This window comes from Oncorhynchus nerka, linkage group LG16 (assembly GCF_034236695.1).
Source record: "Oncorhynchus nerka isolate Pitt River linkage group LG16, Oner_Uvic_2.0, whole genome shotgun sequence".
NCBI classification, from domain to species: domain Eukaryota; kingdom Metazoa; phylum Chordata; class Actinopteri; order Salmoniformes; family Salmonidae; genus Oncorhynchus; species Oncorhynchus nerka.
In genome coordinates this window covers 24,582,729-24,605,886 of record NC_088411.1, presented here as the reverse complement: position 1 = coordinate 24,605,886, position 23,158 = coordinate 24,582,729, and the positions used below count along the sequence as shown (strand labels likewise).

General features: G+C 42.6%; 2 protein-coding genes across 2 annotated transcripts in view; one reads left to right on the top strand and one right to left on the bottom strand.

Moving 5' to 3' along the window:
• Positions 1–94: 94 nt before the first annotated feature.
• Positions 95–12,195, bottom strand: sgca (sarcoglycan, alpha). The gene is made up of 11 exons (XM_029685194.2): positions 12,104–12,195; positions 11,580–11,708; positions 9,421–9,569; positions 6,660–6,729; positions 4,723–4,921; positions 2,435–2,603; positions 1,848–2,056; positions 1,688–1,714; positions 1,329–1,508; positions 834–860; positions 95–714 (listed from the first exon to the last, which is right to left on the bottom strand). The coding sequence occupies exons 1-11, from the start codon at positions 12,138–12,140 to the stop codon at positions 708–710; spliced, it is 1,203 nt and encodes a 400-aa protein (XP_029541054.1). The 5' UTR covers positions 12,141–12,195; the 3' UTR covers positions 95–707.
• Positions 12,196–13,992: 1,797 nt separating this feature from the next.
• The window catches only part of LOC115144284 (neurabin-2-like), a 27,183-nt gene continuing 18,017 nt past the window's right edge, over positions 13,993–23,158 (top strand). Inside the window, exons 1-2 of the mRNA XM_029685191.2 lie at positions 13,993–14,408; positions 14,545–16,142. Of these exons, the coding sequence (XP_029541051.2) occupies positions 14,682–16,142 (1,461 nt within the window). The 5' untranslated portion in view covers positions 13,993–14,408; positions 14,545–14,681. The remainder of the gene's footprint in view (positions 14,409–14,544; positions 16,143–23,158) is intronic.

Here is a 23,158-nt window from a genome sequence, read left to right as displayed (position 1 = left end):
TGAATAAGCAATCAATGGACCAATGTTGTTAAATGGAAATGAAATTATTACACAGACTATTTGGTGATGGCGCTGACCATTAAAACAATAATACAGTTGTTTAGGGGTTTTATTAAGGAAAAACATTCAATATATTAATTCTACCTCTACATGTAGGCTATATATCTACCAAGGATTTTGTTTTCAAAAATACATAATGCACTCCATTAGTCCAAACCTATGGCAGAATGAATTAAATCCACTAATGCATAAAAATGTTTAACACAAGTTCAGAGGTTACAGTCACTCAACACTCACTCCTACAGAAAACTCACATGATTTCACTATAAATTTCACATGTGAAATCATATTTAAACAGTGTTTTTGGAACACTTCACGTGATCACGTTTTCACATGTTTAACTTTATGTTATCACATGTTACTTTACATGTTGTCATATTTTAGCACATTGACTTCACATACATGACATTTGATCACATGAAAACATGTGGTTTTTTTGGAACACTTCAAACATTCACATGTGAAATTCATGTGGTTATTCCATAAGGGGAGTCACTCCAAAGTGTTTGTAATCAAAGTATAATGTGATCAAGAAAGAGGATAAAGAAATTATAATGTGAAGAGAAAACATCTCAAATCCCACAGCAAACCAGCAGCCAACCCATAATACATTCAGTGGGAGTACAGCATGTCCTGTTTGGATGGCTTCATTTCCTGTTGCAACAAAAACAATATTGTAAAAAATAATCCATGTATGTATTTCATAATCGTTCTTTTCTTGTTGTTGTACAGTTCTACTCATTTATTCAGACACATTTATTCGACTGTGTTACCTGGGTAGTGTGTCAGTGTTGATTTCCCTGCGAAAACAAATCAACAATTGAACGTTATGGTTGAAATGAATAGCAATGATTGTGCTTTTGTTTTGTTTACTAAACTGCTTATTCCTAGTTTAATTAAAGTAATAATGTGTTTATAACATACGTGTGTCGAATAAAATAAAAAGTAAATTGTATATTGCAATATTAACCATCAACCCCAATATTAACCACCTTTATGCCTGATTTGAAATTTCTAGCAACCCGAATATCTCTCTCTCTCTCTCTCTGTCTCTCTCTCTCTCTCTCTCTCTCTCTCTCTCCCTCTCTCTCTCTCTCTCTCTCTCTCTCTCTCTCTCTCTCTGGCAACAAACAAGTTGGCTAAAGCACAGACCAACTAGACCACCAGGCTAGGATTGAGTAGTAACAGTAGACTACTCACTGTTGTGCCACCAGGTTGAGCTACTGCAGTGAACAATCTACTAATAGTAGTGACAGTAGACTACTCACTGCTGGGCCAGGATGAGGGGGATGCTGGGGTTGTCAGTCTGGAACGGTGGGGCCGTCTCCCCGGTGCGAGCGTTGAACATGGACAGGGTGGAGAGGGGAGGAGGGACCCCACGACACCCAGCCATGCTCCGCAGCTCACTGCTGTTACCATGGATGGTGTGGTGGTGGTAGAGCTGGATACTAAAGGAACAGACAGAGGGGAGGAAGGTTTATATACATTAGTCAAGTGTGGGGGTCATACTAAGCTTATCCTTGGCAATGATCATTTTCCATCTTCCTTAATCTCCTTGATGGTGTGATGTAATACATCTTCAGTCTCATGTAGTGGGTTTAGATATGTGGAATGGAAGGTTACGTACTCTGGTGTCTTTCCATCTCTTCTCTCACTGCAAATAAAAACAAAACATGTTATGTAACAACTATGAATAGTAATACAAAGTTGCAAAACAGTAAAGATATTTCATAATTGAAGGTTGCTAGGTTTTCAGCCAATCTCAGTGGAGTACAAAATAAACATACACTCCCTCTCGTCTGCAGCACATGATGTAGGCCAGTAGGAGACACAGGATGATGGCCAGAGCCAGGGGGACGATCACAGTCACAAGGTAGTCTGGCAGGAAGTCTCTGGGAGGTGGGGACTCAGGTGGGTCATAGACCCCCCCAGCATCCAGGATACCTGGGCCCATGGTGGGGGCAGGAGGGGGGATCACTGGTCTGGACAGATCAATCTATGTACAGTAGACACAGGGATGGCAGAGGAGGATATTTAGGAGGGAGGGAATATAAGGTGATGACCGTGTTGATATGCTATTTAATGTTATTTAAATTATTAAAACGCTTGTTCCCACCAATCTACACCTTGAAAATGAATAGCAAAAAACATGTTGGCAATGCTTGTGTGTGAGGCAGATTTACCATTAAATGCAGCTCTGGCTTTGGATGTGTGTAGATTAGCTCACTCTACAAAAATTTGACATAATACCTGCAGGTGATTCATTTCATTATTCATTCAGATAAATGTCACTGTTAGTAATGTTATGTTTTCCCCTAAAGTAATCTAATGACAAAAAATGATGTTTTGGATATACCAGTGCTTGTGGACTCACCAGTGTGGACTTGCACCAGGTGACACAGTTGCCTGGGTAGGAGCAGACCTTGCAGTCCCCAGGGATCTTGGCCCTGCCCCCGGCCTCACACTGTCTCCTATGTTCAGCAGTCTGGAGCCTCAACAAGCACTCAGAGAAGTACTGGTCTGAACCCACCTTCACATACACCCTGGGACCCAATGCATGACACTGGCTTAGTTAACAATGGCTGTACTGTACCTACTGTATATTCTGAAATGTATCATGTGCTGAAAACGTCAATAAAATATTCCCTTGATTTAAATTTCAGTTTGAGTTTGACCTCTTTCATCCCCCCCAAAATGTTTTGATATTGAAAATGCTGAATGTTTTCTGATCATTAAATCTTCACGTTGCATGATTTGACGATTTTTGTTCAGATACACTACCGTTCAAAAGTTTGGGGTCACTTATAAATGTCCTTGTTTTTGAAAGAAAAGCACATTTTTGTCCATTAAAATAACATCAAATTGATCAGAAATACAGTGTAGACATTATTAATGTTGAAATTGACTATTGTGTTGGAAACGGCAGATTTTTAATGGAATATTTACATAGGTGTACAGAGGCCCATTATCAGCAACCATCACTCCTGTGTTCTAATGGCACATTGTGTTAGCTAATCCAAGTTTATCATTTTAAAAGGCTACTTGATCATTAGAAAACCCTTTTGCAATTACGTTAGCACATCTGACAACTGTTTTCCTGATTAAAGAAGCAATAAAACTGACCTTCTTTAGGCTAGTTGAGTATCTGGAGCATCAGCATTTGTGGCTTCGATCACAGGCGCAAAATGGCCAGAAACAAAGACTTTCTTCTGAAACTCGTCAGTCTATTCCTGTTCTGAGAAATTAATGCTACTCCATTTGAGATTCCCTTCACAGAACTGCGCAAACGGGCTCTAACCAGAATAGAAAGAGGAGTGGGAGGCCCCGGGGCACAACTGAGCAAGAGAACAAGTACATTAGAGTGTCTAGTTTGAGAAACAGACGCATCACAAGTCCTCAACTGGCAGCTTCATTAAATAGCACCCACAAAACACCAGTCTCACTGATCATCCCTAAAGCCAACACCTCATTTGGCCGCCTTTCGTTCCAGTACTCTGCTGCCTGTGACTGGAACGAACTGCAAAAATCGCTGAAGTTGGAGACTTTTATCTCCCTCACCAACTTCAAACATCAGCTATCCGAGCAGCTAACCGATCGCTGCAGCTGTACATAGTCTATTGGTAAATAGCCCACCCATTTTCACCTACCTCATTCCCATACTGTTTTTATACTGTTTTTTATTTATTTATTTATTTACTTTTCTGCTCTTTTGCACACCAATATCTACCTGTACATGACCATCTGATCATTTTTCACTCCAGTGTTAATCTGCTAAATTGTATTATTCGCCTACCTCCTCATGCCTTTTGCACACATTGTATATAGACTGCCCATTTTATTTTTTTTTCTACTGTGTTATTGACTTGTTAATTGTTTACTCCATGTGTAACTCTGTGTTGTCTGTTCACACTGCTATGCTTTATCTTGGCCAGGTCGCAGTTGTAAATGAGAACTTGTTCTCAACTAGCCTACCTGGTTAAATAAAGGTGAAATAAAAAAAAATAAAAAAATAAAAAACAGTGAAGAGTTGACTCTGGGATGTTGGCCTTCTAGGCAGAGTTGCAAAGAAAAAGCCATATCTCAGACTGGCCAATAAAAGAAAAGATTAAGATGGGCAAATGAACACAGACACTGGACAGAGGAAGTCTGCCAAGAAGGTCAGGATCCCGGAGTGGTCTCTTCACTGTTGACGTTGAGACTGGTGTTTTGTGGGTACTATTTAATGAAGCAGCCAGTTGAAGACTTGTGAGGTGTCTGTTTCTCTTAAAATGATCAACTAGTTTAACTAACACAACGTGCCATTGGAACACAGGAGTGATGGTTGCTGATAATGGGCCTCTGTACACCTATGTAGATATTCCATTAAAAATCAGCTGTTTCCAGCTACAATAGTCATTTACAACATTAACAATGTCTACACCGTATTTCTGATCAATTTGATGTTCATTTAATTAACAAAAAATGTGCTTTTCTTTAAAAAACAAGAACATTTCTAAGTGACACCAAACTTTTCAACGGTAGTGTACATGTACACTACAAGGCCTAGTTGGGGAATGAATAGTGTGAATTCATAGTGCACTTCTCCTGCTGGTCTGGGATGCTCTCTGTTGAAAGTTAGTATAGGTGACAGTTAGCGACAGTTGAAATATGACACTTCTTTACCCTTCGTAGTGTCCAGCCAGAGGCAGAGGGACACGGCCACCTCGGTCCAACGCAGACGTGATGTTGACAAAGTCCAGCCTGTCTGTCTTCCACATCCTCATCATATCCTGCCTGATCTCTTCCTGAACTGTAGAGGGCAGCACCTTCTCAATCTCCCTCAGTGGGATGAAGAACTCAGCCTGATAGGGCATTCTCTTTGCTGAAAGAAAGGCCAATGGGAGAAAAAAATAAACCAGTATTCACTGCTGTCACTGTGTGTATCTGAAATGGCAACCAATTCATTACTTTTGATCAGGCCTCATAGGGCTCTGCTCAAAGGTAGTGTGCACTATATCGGTCATTCTACAGAACTCGTGTAAATTGGGGGTTGAAAAAAAAATCACATTTGTGTCCTATTTCTCCCAAACTGTAAGCACATATGTCTTCTAACATATGACAGATAGACATATCTACACACGGTTTGTATTGAATATTTGAAATATTTACCTGAATTCCTTACCATCCCACTAAATGTGTCACTACTAGCATAGTGTAAAAGTTGCATTAAAGGGAGAACCATGCACAGTAGTGATCATTTTCTATTACAGATTCATATTTAGAAATCTTATTTGCATACCAAATTAAGAAACTTGTTAGTTGATATAATTAATTAGATGCATAAGTAATTCAGTTTTAAAATGTTTAAATTTACCTATCTTTATTTTGGCAAAATAACAGGCGTTTTGGTGTCCAATGCCAATCATAAAGTTAAATACAGGGCTCTAGATGGGACTAACTCGTTTTGGTATAGGCATTGCCATTGAGGGCTTCCACCATTTAAAAGTAGTCAACTGGGTGGGGATTCCTATGGGTTGGGAGGGATCAGCTTATGATCAGAGCGCACGCATTGTCTTCTTCAAATTGGGTTGCTTATGGTTTGTAAAGCAAAGACTATCCAGGAGCCAATACCAATATTTATACCAAGACATTGGTCCCAAGATCCAGACCCAGTGAGTTGAGACCATGACAACTTATAGACCGAATAGATCAAGAGTCCATGGGCCCTTCTTCAATTGTAATAAACTCAAGTAGAGTAAACTTGAGTACAGTACAGTACAGCACAGTACAGCACAGTACAGTAGAACATAGGAAATTAGGGTACAGTAGAGCACAGTGCAGTATAGTACAGTAGAGTAGGTTACAGTACAGTACAGTACAGTATAGTACAGTAGAGTAGGTTACAGTACAGTACAGTACAGTATAGTACAGTAGAGTAGGTTACAGTACAGTACAGTACAGTATAGTACAGTAGAGTAGGTTACAGTACAGTACAGTACAGTATAGTACAGTAGAGTAGGTTACAGTACAGTACAGTACAGTATAGTACAGTAGAGTAGGTTACAGTACAGTACAGTACAGTATAGTACAGTAGAGTAGGTTACAGTACAGTACAGTACAGTACAGTACAGTAGAGTAGGTTACAGTACAGTACAGTACAGTATAGTACAGCAGTCAATAACACAAGCCCACACCAACCTCGTGTGAAATAAACAAAACAAATAATTAGATCAGTATCTTTCAATGTAATAATAGAACAACTCAATATATTCTATTGAAATAATAGTGCTAAAAAAGAATAATCATGAATTGCTTTATTTTCAAACAAAGTTTAGGGGTCAGGGTTTGGGACAGCCACCTCTCAATAGATATAGGTGTATAAACAATGAATTTATACTATATCAGTTGAACAATATATATCAGTTGTTATTGCCGAAGTTTGGATACTTTGTTTGGGGCGGGACAGCAATTGACACCACTTCTGTAGAATCACTCATATAGGGAATAGGGTGCCATTTTGAGCCTTGGTAAAAAAGTAGTGCCATTTTGGATGTTTAGACTCGATAGTATGATGTAATATATTATTTCCCAGAACTGTTCTCCCTTCACAGAATACATACCTGGAGGGTCAATCGTTATGATCAGTCTGTCTCTGAATGTGTCATAGCTCCGTTTGTTAGTCACTGTGATCTGAAATGGAAAGAGAAACAGTGAGATGTTAAAGGATGGCCGGGATGTCTTAACCATCCTACAATCTAAGCTTGATGCCCTCAATCTCACACAAATTATCAAGGAACCTACCAGGTACAACCTCAAATCCGTAAACACAGGCACCCTCATAGATATCATCCTAACAAACCTGCCCTCCAAATACACCTCTGCTGTTTTCAACCAACATCTCAGCGAATCACTGCCTCATTGCTTACGTCCATAATGGGTCTGCGGTCAAATGACCACCCTTCATCACTGTTAAACGCTCCCTAAAACACTTCAGCGAGCAGGCCTTTCTAATCGACTTGGCCCGGGTATCCTGGAAGTATATTGACCTCATTCCGTCAGTAGAGGATGTCTGGTTATTCTTTAAAAGTGCTTTCCTCACAATCTTAAATAAGCATGCCCCATTCAAAAAATGTAGAACCAGGAACAGATATAGCTTGTGGTTCAATCCAGACCTGAATGCTCTTGACCAGCACAAAAACATCCTGTGGCGTATGGCATTAGCATCGAATAGCCCCCGCGATATGCAACTTTTCAGAGAAGTTAGGAACCAATATACACAGGTTAGGAAAGCAAAGGCTAGCTTTATCAAACAGAAATTTGCATCCTGCAGGACAAACTCCAGAAAGTTTGGGGACACTGTAAAGTCCATGGAGAATAAGATCACCTCATCCCAGCTGCCCACTGCACTAAGGCTAGGAAACACTGTCACCACGATAAATCCACAATAATTGTGAATTTCAAGAAGCATTATTCTACGGCTGGCCATGCTTTTCATCTTGCCACCCCTACCCTGGCCACCCCAACAGCCCTGCACCCCCCACAACAACTTGCCCAAGCCTCCCCCATTTCTCCTTCACCCAAATCCAGATAGCTGATGTTCTGAAAGAGCTGCAAAATCTGGACCCCTACAAATCATCAGGGCTAGACAATCTGGACCCTCTCTTTCTAAAATGATCAGCTGAAATTGTTACAACCCCTATTACTAGCCTGTTCAAGCTCTCCTTCGTATCGTCTGAGATCCTCAAAGATTGGAAAGCTGCTGCGGTCATCCCCCTCTCAAATGACTGCCTCGCCTGGTTCACCAACTATTTCTCAGACAGAGTTCAGTGTGTCAAATCGGAGGGCCTGTTGTCCGGACCTCTGGCAGCCTCTATGGGGGTGCCACAGGGTTAAAGTCTTGGGCCGACTCTTTTCTCTGTATACATCAATGATGTTTCTCTTGCTGCTGGTGATTCTCTGATCCACCTCTACGTAGACGACACCATTCTGTGTACTTCTGGCCCTTCTTTGGACACTGTGTTAACTAACCTCCAGATGAGCTTCAATGCCATACAACTCTCCTTCCATGGCCTCCAACTACTCTTAAATGCAAGTAAAACTAAATGCATGCTCTTCAATCGATTGCTGCCTTCACCTACCCATCCATCCAGCATCACTACTCTGGCCGGTTCTGACTTAGAATACAAATACCTAGGTGTCTGGCTAGTAAACACTCCTTCCAGACTCACATTAAACATCTCCAATCCAAAATTAAATCTAGAATCGGCTTCCTATTTCGCAACAAAGCATCCTTCACTCATGCTGCCAAACATACCCTCGTAAAACTGACTATCCTGCCGATCCTTGACTTTGGCGATGTCAATTACAAAATAGCCTCCAACACTCTACTCGGCAAATTGGATGAAGTCTATCACAGTCCCATCCGTTTTGTCACCAAAGACCCATATATTACCCACCACTACGACCTGTATGCTCTCGTTGGCTGGCCCTCGCTTCATATTTGTCGCCAAACCCACTGGCTCCAGGTCATCTATAAGTCTTTGCTAGGTAAAGCCCCGCCTTATCTCAGCTCACTGGTCACCATAACAGCACCCACCCATAGCACGTACTCCAGCAGGTATATTTCACTGGTCATCCCCAAAGCCAATTCCTATTTTGGCCACCTTTCCTTCCAGTTCTCTGCTGCCAATGACTGAAGCAAATTGCAAAAATCACTGAAGCTGGAGACTCATTTCTCCCTCACTAACTTTAAGCACCAGCTGTCAGAGCAGCTCACAGACAACTGCACATGTCCATAGCTCATCTGTAAATATCCCATCCAACTACCTCATCCCCATACTGTTATTTACTTTCTTCTCCTTTGCACCTCAGTATCTCTACTTGCACACACACCTTCTGCACATCTATCACTCCCGTGTTTAATTGGCTAAATTGTAATTATTCGCCACATTGACATTATGTTTGCTTATTCCATGTGTAACTCTGTGTTGTTGTTTGTGTCACACTGCTTTGCTTTATCTTGGCCAGGTTGCAGTTGTAAATGAGAACTTGTTCTCAACTAGCCTACCTGGTTAAATAAAGGGGAAATAAAAAATATCTTATCCTTTGACCATTACAAGCTACATACTGTGCCCAGAAATATCCTTCACATTCATGCTTCAAATATGTTTAACATTTTTCAATGCAGAATCATACATATTTCAACCGAGAGAAGTTATAAACTAGATCCTCATGACAGTGTGACTGAGTCCCAAATGGTACTCTTATCCCCAATCTGGTTCTGGTCAAAAGTAGTGCACTATGTAGGGAATAGGGTGCTATTTGGGACGTAATCTGTGTGTATCTCAGAGCACCCCTAGTTGATGAGTCTGCTCTGTGTACCTCTATCATACTCTTTCCCTGGGCCAGTGGGGTGCCGTAGAGGAAGCCGTTATCATAGTGGTGCCTCTGGGTAAATCGAAGCCAGCCAGGCAGGTCCGGGAAGGACTGCATGTTGCACTTAAACAGCATGGGATCATTGTAGACCCGCCCTGATTTTCAGAATGGGAGAGAAGAGAGAAGCATTATGGTTCTTGGTTGTATATCATTTGAACCTTACCGACACCTACCTCATGATACCCGCTGATTTGTTGTATGAATGTCAGTTGGGACATAACAATACATGTATTGAAGCTTTAAGTTTAAAGATATGAAGAAATTACAATAAACAACCAACATTTATATATATTCATTGGGAAGGCTTTACATTGTTAGATTATTGCTATTAGTAATGACAAGCTTCAACCCACTGGGCACGAACTGGTTAAATCAATGTTGTTTCGACTTCATTTGTCAACGTATTGTGACGTGTCAGTTTACGTGGAAAAGACATTAGATTTTTTTTTAAAGGTTATGAACTGTTGTTTTGAGTTTCAAATTTCAACCACAGGATGATGTCATCATGGTAATCATTTTTCTAAATAGACAAGCCTTGTATAAAATATGTTGAATTTGTACCTTTGAAACCATGTCAGATCTTCAACTTAATATCCACTATAAGAATACAATAGGCTGGACAGCACCTCCTACTGGAGAGTTGATCTATCTACAGTTATCCCTCCAGTCTCACACCCAGGGTTTTAACAACACCCAACCCTGCTTAGCTTTGATCTTTTTCAATGACTGTCACCAATGTGCTATCATAGAAACAATTGTTGAAAAATATCCACTTAATAGATTCACTGTTGATATCGAAGTCATTCCAAAGTGTAGGTTCAACAGAGCAAATGAAATGAAACCAAACCTTATCAGTCGTATATCATCAAAGATGCTATTTAGGCCCATATCATTTGGGAAGTCATCAACAGCTGTTATTTCAATTAAACCCAGGATTCAACTAAAAATAGACAATACATACTGTATAGGCCAAGGGCTTCAAGCTTTGGTTGATTTCAAATATAATCTACATGTTAATAATAAATACGTTCGATTCAAGTCTCCATCTCAAACAAAAATAAAAGTGCAATAATAGGATTAGATCAAATCAAGCTGTATTTAAAGTATATGTAAAGTTTGACTTGATTTAGTCCTATTCTTTAATTTGTAGACAAACTGGATGTAAAACCAGTCTCAGTGGCACAGATGGAGCTGTCCAAGTAGAAGACACATCTCCTTTAAAACTTGATATTTGTTTGCGTTGGCAACCAAACACAATTCCATATAACTTTTGCAATACAGTAAATAGTCTTTTAACTTCTCGGCAAGTTAACAAATTATTTTCTGGATTCATCTCATCCAAAAATAGAAGTTAAAGAATGGGATTAAGCCAGTGGCTCAGATGGAACTATCCAAGCAGTAGATACATCTCTTTTAAATGTTGATATTTGGTTATGTTGTCAACCAAACACAATTCAATATTACCTTTGGAAGACAGTAAATCCCCAAATGTTAAGGCTATCTTACAAACTAATGTAACAGTATATACCCAACCTTAAAAGAAGTAACACAGCCATGGACATATTTTGAGTATACAGTAACAATAAATGTCTTCTTATGTTCAGGGTCGCAGGTCTGTGGAAATCTTCACAATTGCTCTATTAATCTGCACAGAATCTCAAACAGAATTGATCACTTGTACCATTCTTTAATGTAATCTCAACTAACTGTAATCCAGGTCATTTGATTGTGCTATTAGATCAAGCACAGTGAAAACACATGAAGCTTGTTGTATTAAATCAACAAAATACCTGACATTGTATTCCCATTTGAACTTTATAGTGTGCTTTTAAATGGTTGAAAGCACGATGATAACACAATTAGGTGACAATTAACCAAGAATATGACTTTTTATTTCATTGGAATTTGGTTGTGCTTTTCGATGGTTGAAAACATAATAACAAATTGGAATTCAACAAACTCCTGGCAGTCTTTTTGAGTGGGTGAAAATAGGTTGGAATCTCATTGATTAATGTACATTAATGTACACGTTGAAATGACGTGGTGTGCCCAGTGGAAAGTTCAACTGTACACTAAGAGGTGACATACTGATATCTCAGCCTTACCATAGTGTTTCAGGAAGGGTTCAAATTCATTCTGGAAGGCCTCTCTCTGCAGCTCGAACACAAACAGCTGTCCCACAGGGGTATAAGCCTTGATGTCTGCCTTGACCACTAGTACACTGGTCACACACACTGCGTACATGTAGATAGGAGCACAAGTACCAAAGGATATCACTATTGGATATGGCAAAGTTACATGAGGTTACAAATAGCATGAAACTTGGACAGTGAACTGATTTGCACTTAAACACCATGTCCACACCACCACGCAGCATAGCTGTTTAAAACGATATTTTCTGTCATTTCACATGATGTCATATAACTTCAAAATTGTATATATACTGGCAGCACAATATGACTCCTCTTGTTAGACACCTACTTTATTTAATCACTGGTAAGTTCTCTAAAATATCCATCATAAAACATACATTATATTAGCTATAGAAGAAGGGATCTTTGTCAATAATAAAACCGCTTGTCAATGTTGTCATATTCACTATTATAAAGTAACAAATACTTAACCTTGCCTGTTAAAATAAATCTCCAGCCTGTCCAGTCTGCCATCTTGTTTTGAGCTGTGATTGACAGGGCCAAGAGGAGAGGAGGGCTAGGGCACTCCCAGTCAGGCAGGCACTTCAGGGCTATTTCTGACCCACACACTATACAGTAATAACTTCCTGAAGTGTGTGTGTGTGAGTACATGTGTGTGTGTTTGTCTGTCTGAATGTGTGTGTGTGTGTGTGTACCTGCATGTCTGTAGATTTGAGGTATAATAAAAACACTAGCCGTGCAGTCTGCCTTCCCTGTCTAACTGTGTCCCCTAGTCTTCCACCCCTCCTATACAATGGTAGAAAATACTGAACAAAAATATAAATGCAACATACAACAATTTGATTGATTTTACTGAGTTCAAGTTCATAAGAAAAAAAACAACCCATTTTTAAAAATTCATTAGACCCTAATCTATGGATTTCACATGACTGTTTCACATGACTCACAGACACACGAAAAATGGGCCTCACAATGGGCCTCAGGATCTCGTCATGGTATCTCTGTGCATTCAAATTGCCATCAATAAAATGTAATTGTATTCATTGTTGAACACAATTGACATCAGTAAACCGCTTGCCCACACGACACAATACACACGGTTTGCGGTTGTGAAGCTGGTTGGACGTACTGTCAAATTCTCTAATAAAACGAAGTTGGAGGCGGCTTAAGGTTGAGAAATTATCATTAAATTCTCTGGCAACAGCTCTGGTGGACAGTCTTGCAGTCAACATGCCAATTGCACGCTCCCTCACAACTTGAGACATCTGTGGCATTGTGTTGTGTGACAAAACTGCACCTTTTAGAGTGGCCTTTTATTGTCCCCAGCATAAGGTGCACGTGTGTAATGACCATGCTGTTTAATCAGATTCTTGATATGCCACACCTGTCAGGTGGATGGATTATCTTGGAAAAGGAGAAATGCTCACTATCAGGGATGTAAACAAATTTGTGCACAAAATTTGAGAGAAATAAGCTTTTTGTACGTATGGAAAATGTCTGGGATCTTTTCTTTCAGTTCATGAAACATGGGACCAACACTTTATATTTTTGTTCAGTGAAGATTGCCATTAATCATATTCAATCAATCCTCCTAATTATCTGGCAATTGTGATTCCACAAAATATATGTGGAGAGAAAATTAATAAAAAAGAAAACAAATAAAAGCTATGAAATAGATTAGTCACTCTACTGTTTAATTTCTACTACTGAAACACCCCTTAAAATGTATCTTCTATGTTCTCTAAAAATGTAATTGCTGGTTGATGGGCCTTTCCAAATTATTCACACTGATATCACTGACTTTCCAGTGGCTTTCGTGAATTACATCAAATATGTAGCTATGCTACTATATCTAGCCTACACCTTAGACTATGTAATCTTAAACTATATCACGGATCATTAAAAAAAGTAGACTAGGTTAGCCTTATGCTGCATTGAAAATGCCACTATGTACTGTATGCGTCAGGGTGTGCACAACATGGCCTATCTCAATGGGAGTTCTGCTTCTTGGTTCCATATGTTGTAATTTCGAATAAAAATACATTAATGGTCGTTAGGTTAACCGTTATCTGCCTATATATTCTGAGATAGCTCATTTACAGTCTATTCGTAGCTAGGGAAAACGCATTGGACTGACACGGTATGGAGCGCATTATTTAGATGCAGACTACGAGGCATAGTCTACTCTACGCCCTCACAAGAATGTAGGCTATCACCAACTACTGCTAAAACATTGTATAACATATTATCATCAAACGTGTAGGCTAGACAGGCACTAGTGAATGCAGGAAGCGACGATATAAAAAGGATACATCATCATTGGACACAATAATCTGATGCATGCTGGTTTTGATTTCGTCAGGGTCCTAAAGTGCCCAAAAAGTTCAGTGTAAAGACGATGTCTGTTTATTTGTCTCGTCTACTTGATATCATAATTGTAATTATATAGAACTCGTGTATGGAGTAGACCTTCACATATATTGATTATCGCTAGGCTAATATTCATGGACTAAAAACGTAGAGTGAACCCGACCGGTGCTATGACCCAGTTTCGTCCCATCCTCGGTAGCAGTCTGCTTTTACGCGAGCGAGGAGGACACAGAGCCAGAAATCAGCAGTTCAGAAAATCAAGAGATCAAAATGATGATGCTGCTCTCGAAAAGGGATTAAACTGAATAAATCTGTCGTCAATGGAAAATCCAGCGTTCATTGGGTTACTGTTCCAGTTTTCTGCAGTGATGTTTTTGTAACCAGGGCATTTTCTCCAGGTTTTTCCGTCAGGTTGGTGTTTTAATTACTAGCGAGTTTGACTAATGAATGCATCGTTTTTCACTTTCCTCCATTCCATAGGATTGGGATACTGGATGCACGCGGCCTAAAACAATAACCGTTGTTTTTTTATTCTCCTGCTATTCAGTTCTAGTCGGCACGTAGGTTCACCGTCTCCCCAACAGAATTGACTGTTGGTGAGAACGGACCAATTTGTGCTGACAACCGAGGAAGAGAAAGGGAGAGATGCCGTTGCTGAGCAGCCGTTGTGAAGCTTGACTGATCATGATGAAGACCGATACCTCATCTTCCAAGAGCACCGGCTCTGGTTCGACGCTGAGGAGCCCATCCCCGCACCGAAACGCATACGAGGCGGGGATACAGGCGTTGAAGCCTGTGAAGGACAATGCTGCAAATGGCGATTATATGCAGGAAGGCCCCCGCGGCCGCCGGAGCTACGGCTCCAACGTGCACCGTATCAAGAACATGTTTCAGCAGATGCAAGGCCCAGGGAGCACATCTCCCGGCAGGGAGGGGAGGGGGGAGGACCTGGAGAAGACTACTGAGAGGGTGCGTCTCTCCCTCCCCAGAGCCGGTAGCCTGAATGAGAATGTGGACCACAGCGCCTTGCTGAAGCTGGGATCCACTGTCTCAGAGCGGGTTAACCGGTTCAACCCCAATGCAAAAGCAGAGAACGGGCAGGCTCCCCTAGCCTCATCACCCAGCTACTCCAAGCTGCAAGAGACACGGAAGATCTTTGAACAACAGCAGGCGGCACAGCAGCTGGAGCGGGAGAAGCAGGCCGCTGCCACCAACCGGGTCCTGCTGAAGACCGAGCGGACCTCTGGCCTGGGCTTCCATGATGGCAGGCTGGACGTGGTGGCCCGGTTCAACGGCAGCACAGAATCCCTGGACAGCCTGGACACCACCGAGGCCGTGTCCCCCACTGTCTCCCAGCTCAGCGCTGTCTTTGAACGGGCCTCAGAGCTCCGCAACAACCTGCACCGCCTCTCCTCCACCCCTCCACTGCCCTCCCGGGGGGTCAGCACCAAGGTGGGGGTGCAGCTCAACTCCAAAATCATGTCCAAGAGGGCGAACCGTGCTTCTGCCCTCCCAACTGCCAGCCAGGAGGAGGAGGGTGGTGGGGGGCGCAGCCAGAGGGACATGGATGGGCCTCCCAGAAGCCTCAGGGCTGCCCCCTCATCCTCCTCCACCTCCGATGGCCTGAATGGAGGGCAGAATGGAGGCCACAGTGGCCCGACACTCCCCAAGCCCAAAGAGGGCCGGGATAAGACTGGAACCCAGGCCAAAGCTGAAGGCCAGTCTGAGGATCACTCTGGTGACCAGGAGCCCAGCAGCACCTTAGTGAAAGCTGACATCCACCACATCTCTCTGGAGAATGGGGAGAACAGTACAGAGAGCGAGGCCCAGGTGAGGGAGACCTCTCCCAAGGGCACTAGCAGTGAGAGAGGGAGGCAGGGTGGAGATGGAGGGATGGGCCAGGGGGGTACAGCGGAGGAGGGAGAAGAGAGAACTGTAAAGGATCAGTCAGGGGGAGAACAGGTAGATATCAGAACGTACAGCGCAGTGGGGGAGGACTCTGGAGGGAGCCAGCGGGATGAGGAAGAGGAGGATGAAGATGAGCCGTATGAGCCTGAGTCCAGCTGTCATGAGAAACCTGGTCTGCCTGAGGAGGAGGACCCTCCACCCAGCCGGAAGATCTGCTTCAGCACGGGGCCTATCAAGGTGAGCTCACACTCTAATAGAACATACATGGTCACGTACACACCATTGCACTGCATTCAATTATATTTAACACGTCACAGTCCTTTTGTAGTTGTGTTTGACTTGGTCACTACCATGGATTTCCTTCACGCCATACATTACATTTACATTTAAGTCATTTAGCAGACGCTCTTATCCAGAGCGACTTACAAATTGGTGCATTCACCTTATGACATCCAGTGGAACAGTAGTGCATCTAAATCTTTTAAGGGGGTGAGAGGGATTACTTTATCCTATCCTAGGTATTCCTTAAAGAGGTGGTTTCAGGTGTCTCCGGAAGGTGGTGATTGACTCCGCTGTCCTGGCGTCGTGAGGGAGTTTGTTCCACCATTGGGGGGCCAGAGCAGCGAACAGTTTTGACTGGGCTGAGCGGGAACTGTACTTCCTCAGTGGTAGGGAGGCGAGCAGGCCAGAGGTGGATGAACGCAGTGCCCTTGTTTGGGTGTAGGGCCTGATCAGAGCCTGGAGGTACTGAGGTGCCGTTCCCCTCACAGCTCCGTAGGCAAGCACCATGGTCTTGTAGCGGATGCGAGCTTCAACTGGAAGCCAGCGGAGGAGCGGGGTGACGTGAGAGAACTTGGGAAGGTTGAACACCAGACGGGCTGCGGCGTTCTGGATGAGTTGTAGGGGTTTAATGGCACAGGCAGGGAGCCCATTACTATACGCTTAGGCCCCCCCTTTCCTCCTCTCCCCCTTTCCCCCTCCCTCTGTGCCAGTAGCCTTGTTCCCAGCCAGTTGCCACTGCCTGCCTGCATTCCCACTGTGCAGCTGACATGGCCCTGAAAGAACCAGTCTGTCGATCCTTATCTGAAATGCAGCGGGAGCTAGCGGTAGCTCCCTCTCTCTCTCTCTCTGTGTAGCTTTCTCTCTCTGTAGCTCTCTCTCTCTGTAGCTTTCTCTCTAGCTCTCTCTCTAGCTCTCTTTGTAGCTTTCTTTCTCTAGCTCTCTCTCTGTAGCTCTCTCTCTCTGTAGCTCTCTCTCTCTGTAGCTCTCTCTCTAGCTCTCTCTCTGTAGCTCTCTCTCTCTCTCTGTAGCTCTCTCTCTGTAGCTCTCTCTCTGTAGCTCTCTCTCTGTAGCTCTCTCTCTGTAGCTCTCTCTCTGTAGCTCTCTCTCTGTAGCTCTCTCTTTGTAGCTTTCTTTCTCTAGCTCTATCTCTGTAGCTCTCTCTCTGTAGCTCTCTCTCTCTGTAGCTCTCTCTCTCTGTAGCTCTCTCTCTCTCTCTTTCTCTCTCTCTCTCTGTAGCTCTCTCTCTGTAGCTCTCTCTCTCTCTCTGTAGCTCTCTCTCTGTAGCTCTCTCTCTCTCTCTGTAGCTCTCTCTCTCTCTCTCTCTCTCTCTGTAGCTTTCTTTCTCTAGCTCTCTCTCTGTAGCTCTCTCTGTAGCTCTCTCTCTGGCTCTCTCTAGCTCGCTCTCTGTAGCTTTCTTTCTCTAGCTCGCTCTCTCTCTGGCTCTCTCTAGCTCGCTCTCTGTAGCTTTCTTTCTCTAGCTCTCTTTCTCTCTGTAGCACTCCCTCTGTAGATCTCTGTAGCTCTCTCTAGGTAGCTCTCTGTAGCTTGATCTCTCTCTCTCTCTCTCTCTGTAGCTCTCTCTCTCTCTCTGTAACTCTCTCTCCAGCTCCCTCCAAAATGCTCTCTGTCTCTCAGTAGGTCTCTCTCTCTGTGTCTGTAAATAATTGTTAGGGAGGAACAAAGAGGCAGAATAACTAGCGTAGCTGCTTTCTTATTGTGTGTTGGGATAATCATGACAGGCTTGACTTGTAAAAGGTCAACAGCAGTGGTTGGTTTTATATCGACGGCGGTAATGCACCTAAAAAGATAGGTGTACACTGCCATTAAAATCCAAAGAAGAAGAAGAATGGTTGAGTTATATTGGCTGGTTGGTTCATTCCCATGTGCTTTACTAAGTTACACATGAGGAAGAAGTAATATTGATGATTTCTCTCAGCATGGTAAAGAAGTTATCCTGATATGGCCTCCTTTATCCAGACTTAGCATATTTAATTGCCTGCTTATGGGCCATATACTGGAGATGGCTTCCCATTTTATCCAAACACGTTAGGTAGGTTTATGCTACCAGAATACCTATCCCAGTGGGCAATAAACAGTTGTCTGGCTTTCACAGAGAAGTGAACATTCAGACATTTGCAATGTGTTTTCTACAAACCGATATGATATTGATATTGAATAAAAAATTAAACTGATATTGATTTTCCGTATCGTTGCCCATCACAAATGACTCTAGACATAGACGTATGTTATTGTAGACCCCGTAATAAGCTGGAGGCTACATCCATGTCAGGGCTAGAAGGGAAGAAGTTGATTCAGTGACTCTACTGACTGGGAAGTGTAATGATCCACGAAGCAGCGTACGATTCTCTGCTCCCCCAGCTCAGTCTCACTGCTCTGTCATGAGCTGTGTCCCAAATGGTAACCTATTCTCTATATAGCACACTACTTTTGACCGGGGCACACTGTAGGGAATGAGCTCTGGTCAAAAGTAGTGCCCCATGCAGTGCAGAAGTACTATTTGAGAAGGTCCGGTCAGTAAAATGTCTTAGGTGTTAAAGGTCCAGATGGATATTGTCATTTATCAGCATAGTAACAAACCCCGCCTTGCAACCCATGTGTCACCAAACTGTTTACACTCCTCTTGTTGGCGGAGAGAAAATGTTGCTTTTTTTTAAAGCTGAGTTCCTGCAATTCTACTAATTTTTCCATGCATTATTTGTGTTTATATGATACCAGGGGTCAAAGCCCGACTGAGCCACAACCCCCCCCCCAAATAATATAATAATTTTATTTACATTTTGTAGTCGGGACCCGCGGTCCGTATTGACCCAGTTCTGGTTCCGGATCCGGACTGTGGTCCGCCGGTTGAGTATGGGAGATGTAGGGAATGGTCGTTGGTCAAAAGTAGTCCACTATGTATGCATCTTCCTCACTAGCTTTAAGCACCAGCTGTCAGAGCAGCTCACAGATTACTGCACCTGTACATAGCCTATCTATAATTTAGCCCAAACAACTACCTCTTCCCCTACTGTATTTATTTAGTTATTTATTTTGCTCCTTTGTGCCCCATTATTTCTACTTTGCACATTATTCCACTGCAAATCAACCATTCCAGTGTTTTACTTGCTATTGCCTTTACCTCTCTTATCTCACCTCATTTGCTCAGATTGTTTTTAGACTTATTTTTCTACTGTAATATAGACTGTATGGTTGTTTTACTCCATGTGTAACTCTGTGTTGTTGTCTGTGTCGAACTGCTTTACTTTCTTGGCCAGGTCGCAATTGTAAATGAGAACTTGTTCTCAACTTGCCTATCTGGTTAAATAAAGGTGAAATAAAATTGTAATAATAAAAAAAGAAACATGGAGAGAATAGGGTGTTATTTGGTATGTAGACCTGTTCTCTGCTACCCCAGTTCAGTCTCCCTGCCCGGAGGTCTCCAGCATTAACATGTAGAGAATAGGGTGTTATTTGGTATGTAGACCTGTTCTCTGCTACCCCAGTTCAGTCTCCCTGCCCGGAGGTCTCCAGCATTAACATGGAGAGAATAGGGTGCTATTTGGTATGTAGACCTGTTCTCTGCTACCCCAGTTCAGTCTCCCTGCCCGGAGGTCTCCAGCATTAACATGGAGAGAATAGGGTGCTATTTGGTATGTAGACCTGTTCTCTGCTACCCCAGTTCAGTCTCCCTGCCCGGAGGTCTCCAGCATTAACATGGACAGAATAGGGTGCTATTTGGTATGTAGACCTGTTCTCTGCTACCCCAGTTCAGTCTCCCTGCCCGGAGGTCTCCAGCATTAACATGGAGAGAATAGGGTGCTATTTGGTATGTAGACCTGTTCTCTGCTACCCCAGTTCAGTCTCCCTGCCCGGAGGTCTCCAGCATTAACATGTAACATGAGAGAATAGGGTGCTATTTGGTATGTAGACCTGTTCTCTGCTACCCCAGTTCAGTCTCCCTGCCCGGAGGTCTCCAGCATTAACATGGAGAGAATAGGGTGCTATTTGGTATGTAGACCTGTTCTCTGCTACCCCAGTTCAGTCTCCCTGCCAGGAGGTCTCCAGCATTAACATGTAGAGAATAGGGTGCTATTTGGTATGTAGACCTGTTCTCTGCTACCCCAGTTCAGTCTCCCTGCCCGGAGGTCTCCAGCATTAACATGGAGAGAGAGAAGCCCTAGCTCTGCCAAGTCAAGTGTGCGTTGATACTATTAAGTCCCACACTCACACATGCAGCGCCAGCTCAAGCAGCTACTGAAACAGCTATCATGACCATCCAAGTTCTCTCTCTCTCTCGAACAGAGTCATGCATCATCAAATTGTGTTTGACCAATGAAGCAATTGAATCAATGTTGTTTCCATGTCATTTCACTGAAATGACATTGAACCAAAGTGGAATAGACGTTGAATTGATATCTGTGCCCGGTGGGTAGGCTATTTCATAAGTTATGTTATGTTTCAACCAGTTATGATAACCCATAATTCCAGATCACTTCAGTAGAAGAAGTTGTGACCCTATGAGAGTATCAAAAAGAGAACTGTGACTTCCTGTAGGGTTTTACATTGGCTCGCCATCTGCGTGGTCTGACAAAGCAGCGACAGCTCATTAGAACTAACAGAGAGCAGAGTGGGTCGGTCTGTGCTGTGGTCTTGTACCGGACAGTAATAACAATAATCTATTGCATTTCTGTCGCGCTTTTTTTCTAACAGAAATAACACTCAAGGCGCTTTGTGGCTGACTGTCTCCCTGTCTTTTTGATATGTTCAAGTAGAGCTCGGAAAGTAAACCCGAAAATTATAGACACCAATCAACTTATCGCAGGCATTTTGCTGATCTCGTTCGGTACAATATATTTCAGAAATGTGAAGTTTGAAACTAAATGTGTTTGCTAATGTGGGTGAGAGTTAATGGGATAATTGCTGGCTACGACCATCAAACTAGTGGTGGTAGTTTAAAGGATCATTGATAAAAACGCACATGAAGGGTAGAACTTGTCATTCTATTTATCGTCATCGCATCAATTCAAGCAATTTTATCTCAATATGGATTTTTGTCCATATCGCCAAGCTCTATGTTCAAGAAATCTCAAAGCGATTTGTGGCCGACTGTCAGTCTTTTTGATATGTTCAGTCTAGTACTACTGTATCCAACAGTTTTTGTCCTCTGAAACCCTCCCATCACACTGACACAGTCCTTCACTCTGTATCAGAGTCCCTTTTGTTATTGAGATTGATATGGGTACAGTGGGAATGCATGGGAGTCAGAGGAAGGACAAATTGAAGGCCCTTTATTTGGTGGCTAAAATGTCATGGTTTAATGACTGCCAGGACTTTGGTCACACAGTATTGTCACTAGCTTTTTTGTTGTGGCTGAATGTCTGTCTGTCTCTGTGTCTTTCTTTCGCTGTTTCTATTTCTATCTCACTGTCTCTCTATCTCTGTGTCTTTCTCTCTGTCTCTGTCTTTCTCTCTGTCTTTCTCTCCTTCGCTGGTACAGGAAGTGCTCGTGCTTAGCCATTATTTTGTGAATATTTCCCCCTCATCTATCTGCGCGCTCTCTCTCTCTCACCCAGACACCCACACATAGGAGTTGTTGTGGTGACAGCCACTGGGGTCTGTGTCAAATGTATTTCTTTTTTCTCTCTCTTCTCAAACTGGCACACACAGCATCGCTGGGGTAAAGTTCAGTTCACACTACTGGCTTTGTTCACTCTAACACCCTCCTCTCTCACTCCCTCTCTTTTTTTTCTCTTTCTCCATCTGTCACCATTCTCCTCTTGTTTTATGATAAGTTGATAAAAATAGCAGCATTGTAATTACCACAGACAGGCCTCTCCTTTGGGGGCTGTCTGCTTGTTTTAAACACAGGAACCTGCTCTCCGGTTCCTCATTTCTTATTTGTTTTATTGTCCTTACTCTACATTTCCTGTTTTACGCCACTGTATTTCATAACTGTTCTCTCCTATTCTCCTGGTACAAGATGCTTTCAATTATTGATCCTAATGTTGATTGGAGTGATTTTGTGTGTGTGTGTATCATTTTTTTTTAAATAATCTCCTTTGAATTTGTACCATGTGTGTAGAAAACAACTATCTGCAACGTACACTCTTTCAACCAGGGACAGAATTCCCCTTTGTCCCTCTTCAACTGTCTTTCCACCTCTGTCCATTCTTCACCAAGAATCTGATGAATATTTACAGCCTACACAGTGGCATCCCATAATAGTCGGTCATGAATACACATTTGATTGTTTTGTTTTTTACACTGTCTGCAATTCAAACAAATAAAGAATACACAAATATTTTTTGATGTGATTATAGCCCAGTAGACTTTGTTGACTAGATATTGAAATGGGTTGAAAGCTTATTTAGCAGGTATGTTTGCAAGCGTTAGTAAAATTGAGGGTTTTTACACATCGGGGTTTTTTACTTGGACCACAAGGGAAGCCAGAGAGATGTAATGCATCACAATGTGGCCAGGTATGATAAAACAGGTTCACTGGTAAGGGACAATTGGCCAGTCATCTCACACACTGTACTACCAAGTGAATCTATTGGCCAGTCACACATTGCCCATGAGAGGGGGATGGGGGACCAGACAGATTATCAGCAAGGTCATTCTGTCCCACTTTTTTGGTTGGGCTGCACCATATTATACAGGCTATGGGCTGCACCATATTATACAGTCTATGGGCTGCACCATATTATACAGTCTATGGGCTGCACCATATTATACAGTCTATGGGCTGCACCATATTATACAGTCTATGGGCTGCACCATATTATACAGTCTATGGGCTGCACCATATTATACAGTCTATGGGCTGGACCTGCACCGTATTATACAGTCTATGGGCTGGACCTGCACCATATTATACAGTCTATGGGCTGGACTGTATTATACAGTCTATGGGCTGGACTGTATTATACAGTCTATGGGCTGCACCATATTATACAGTCTATGGGCTGGAC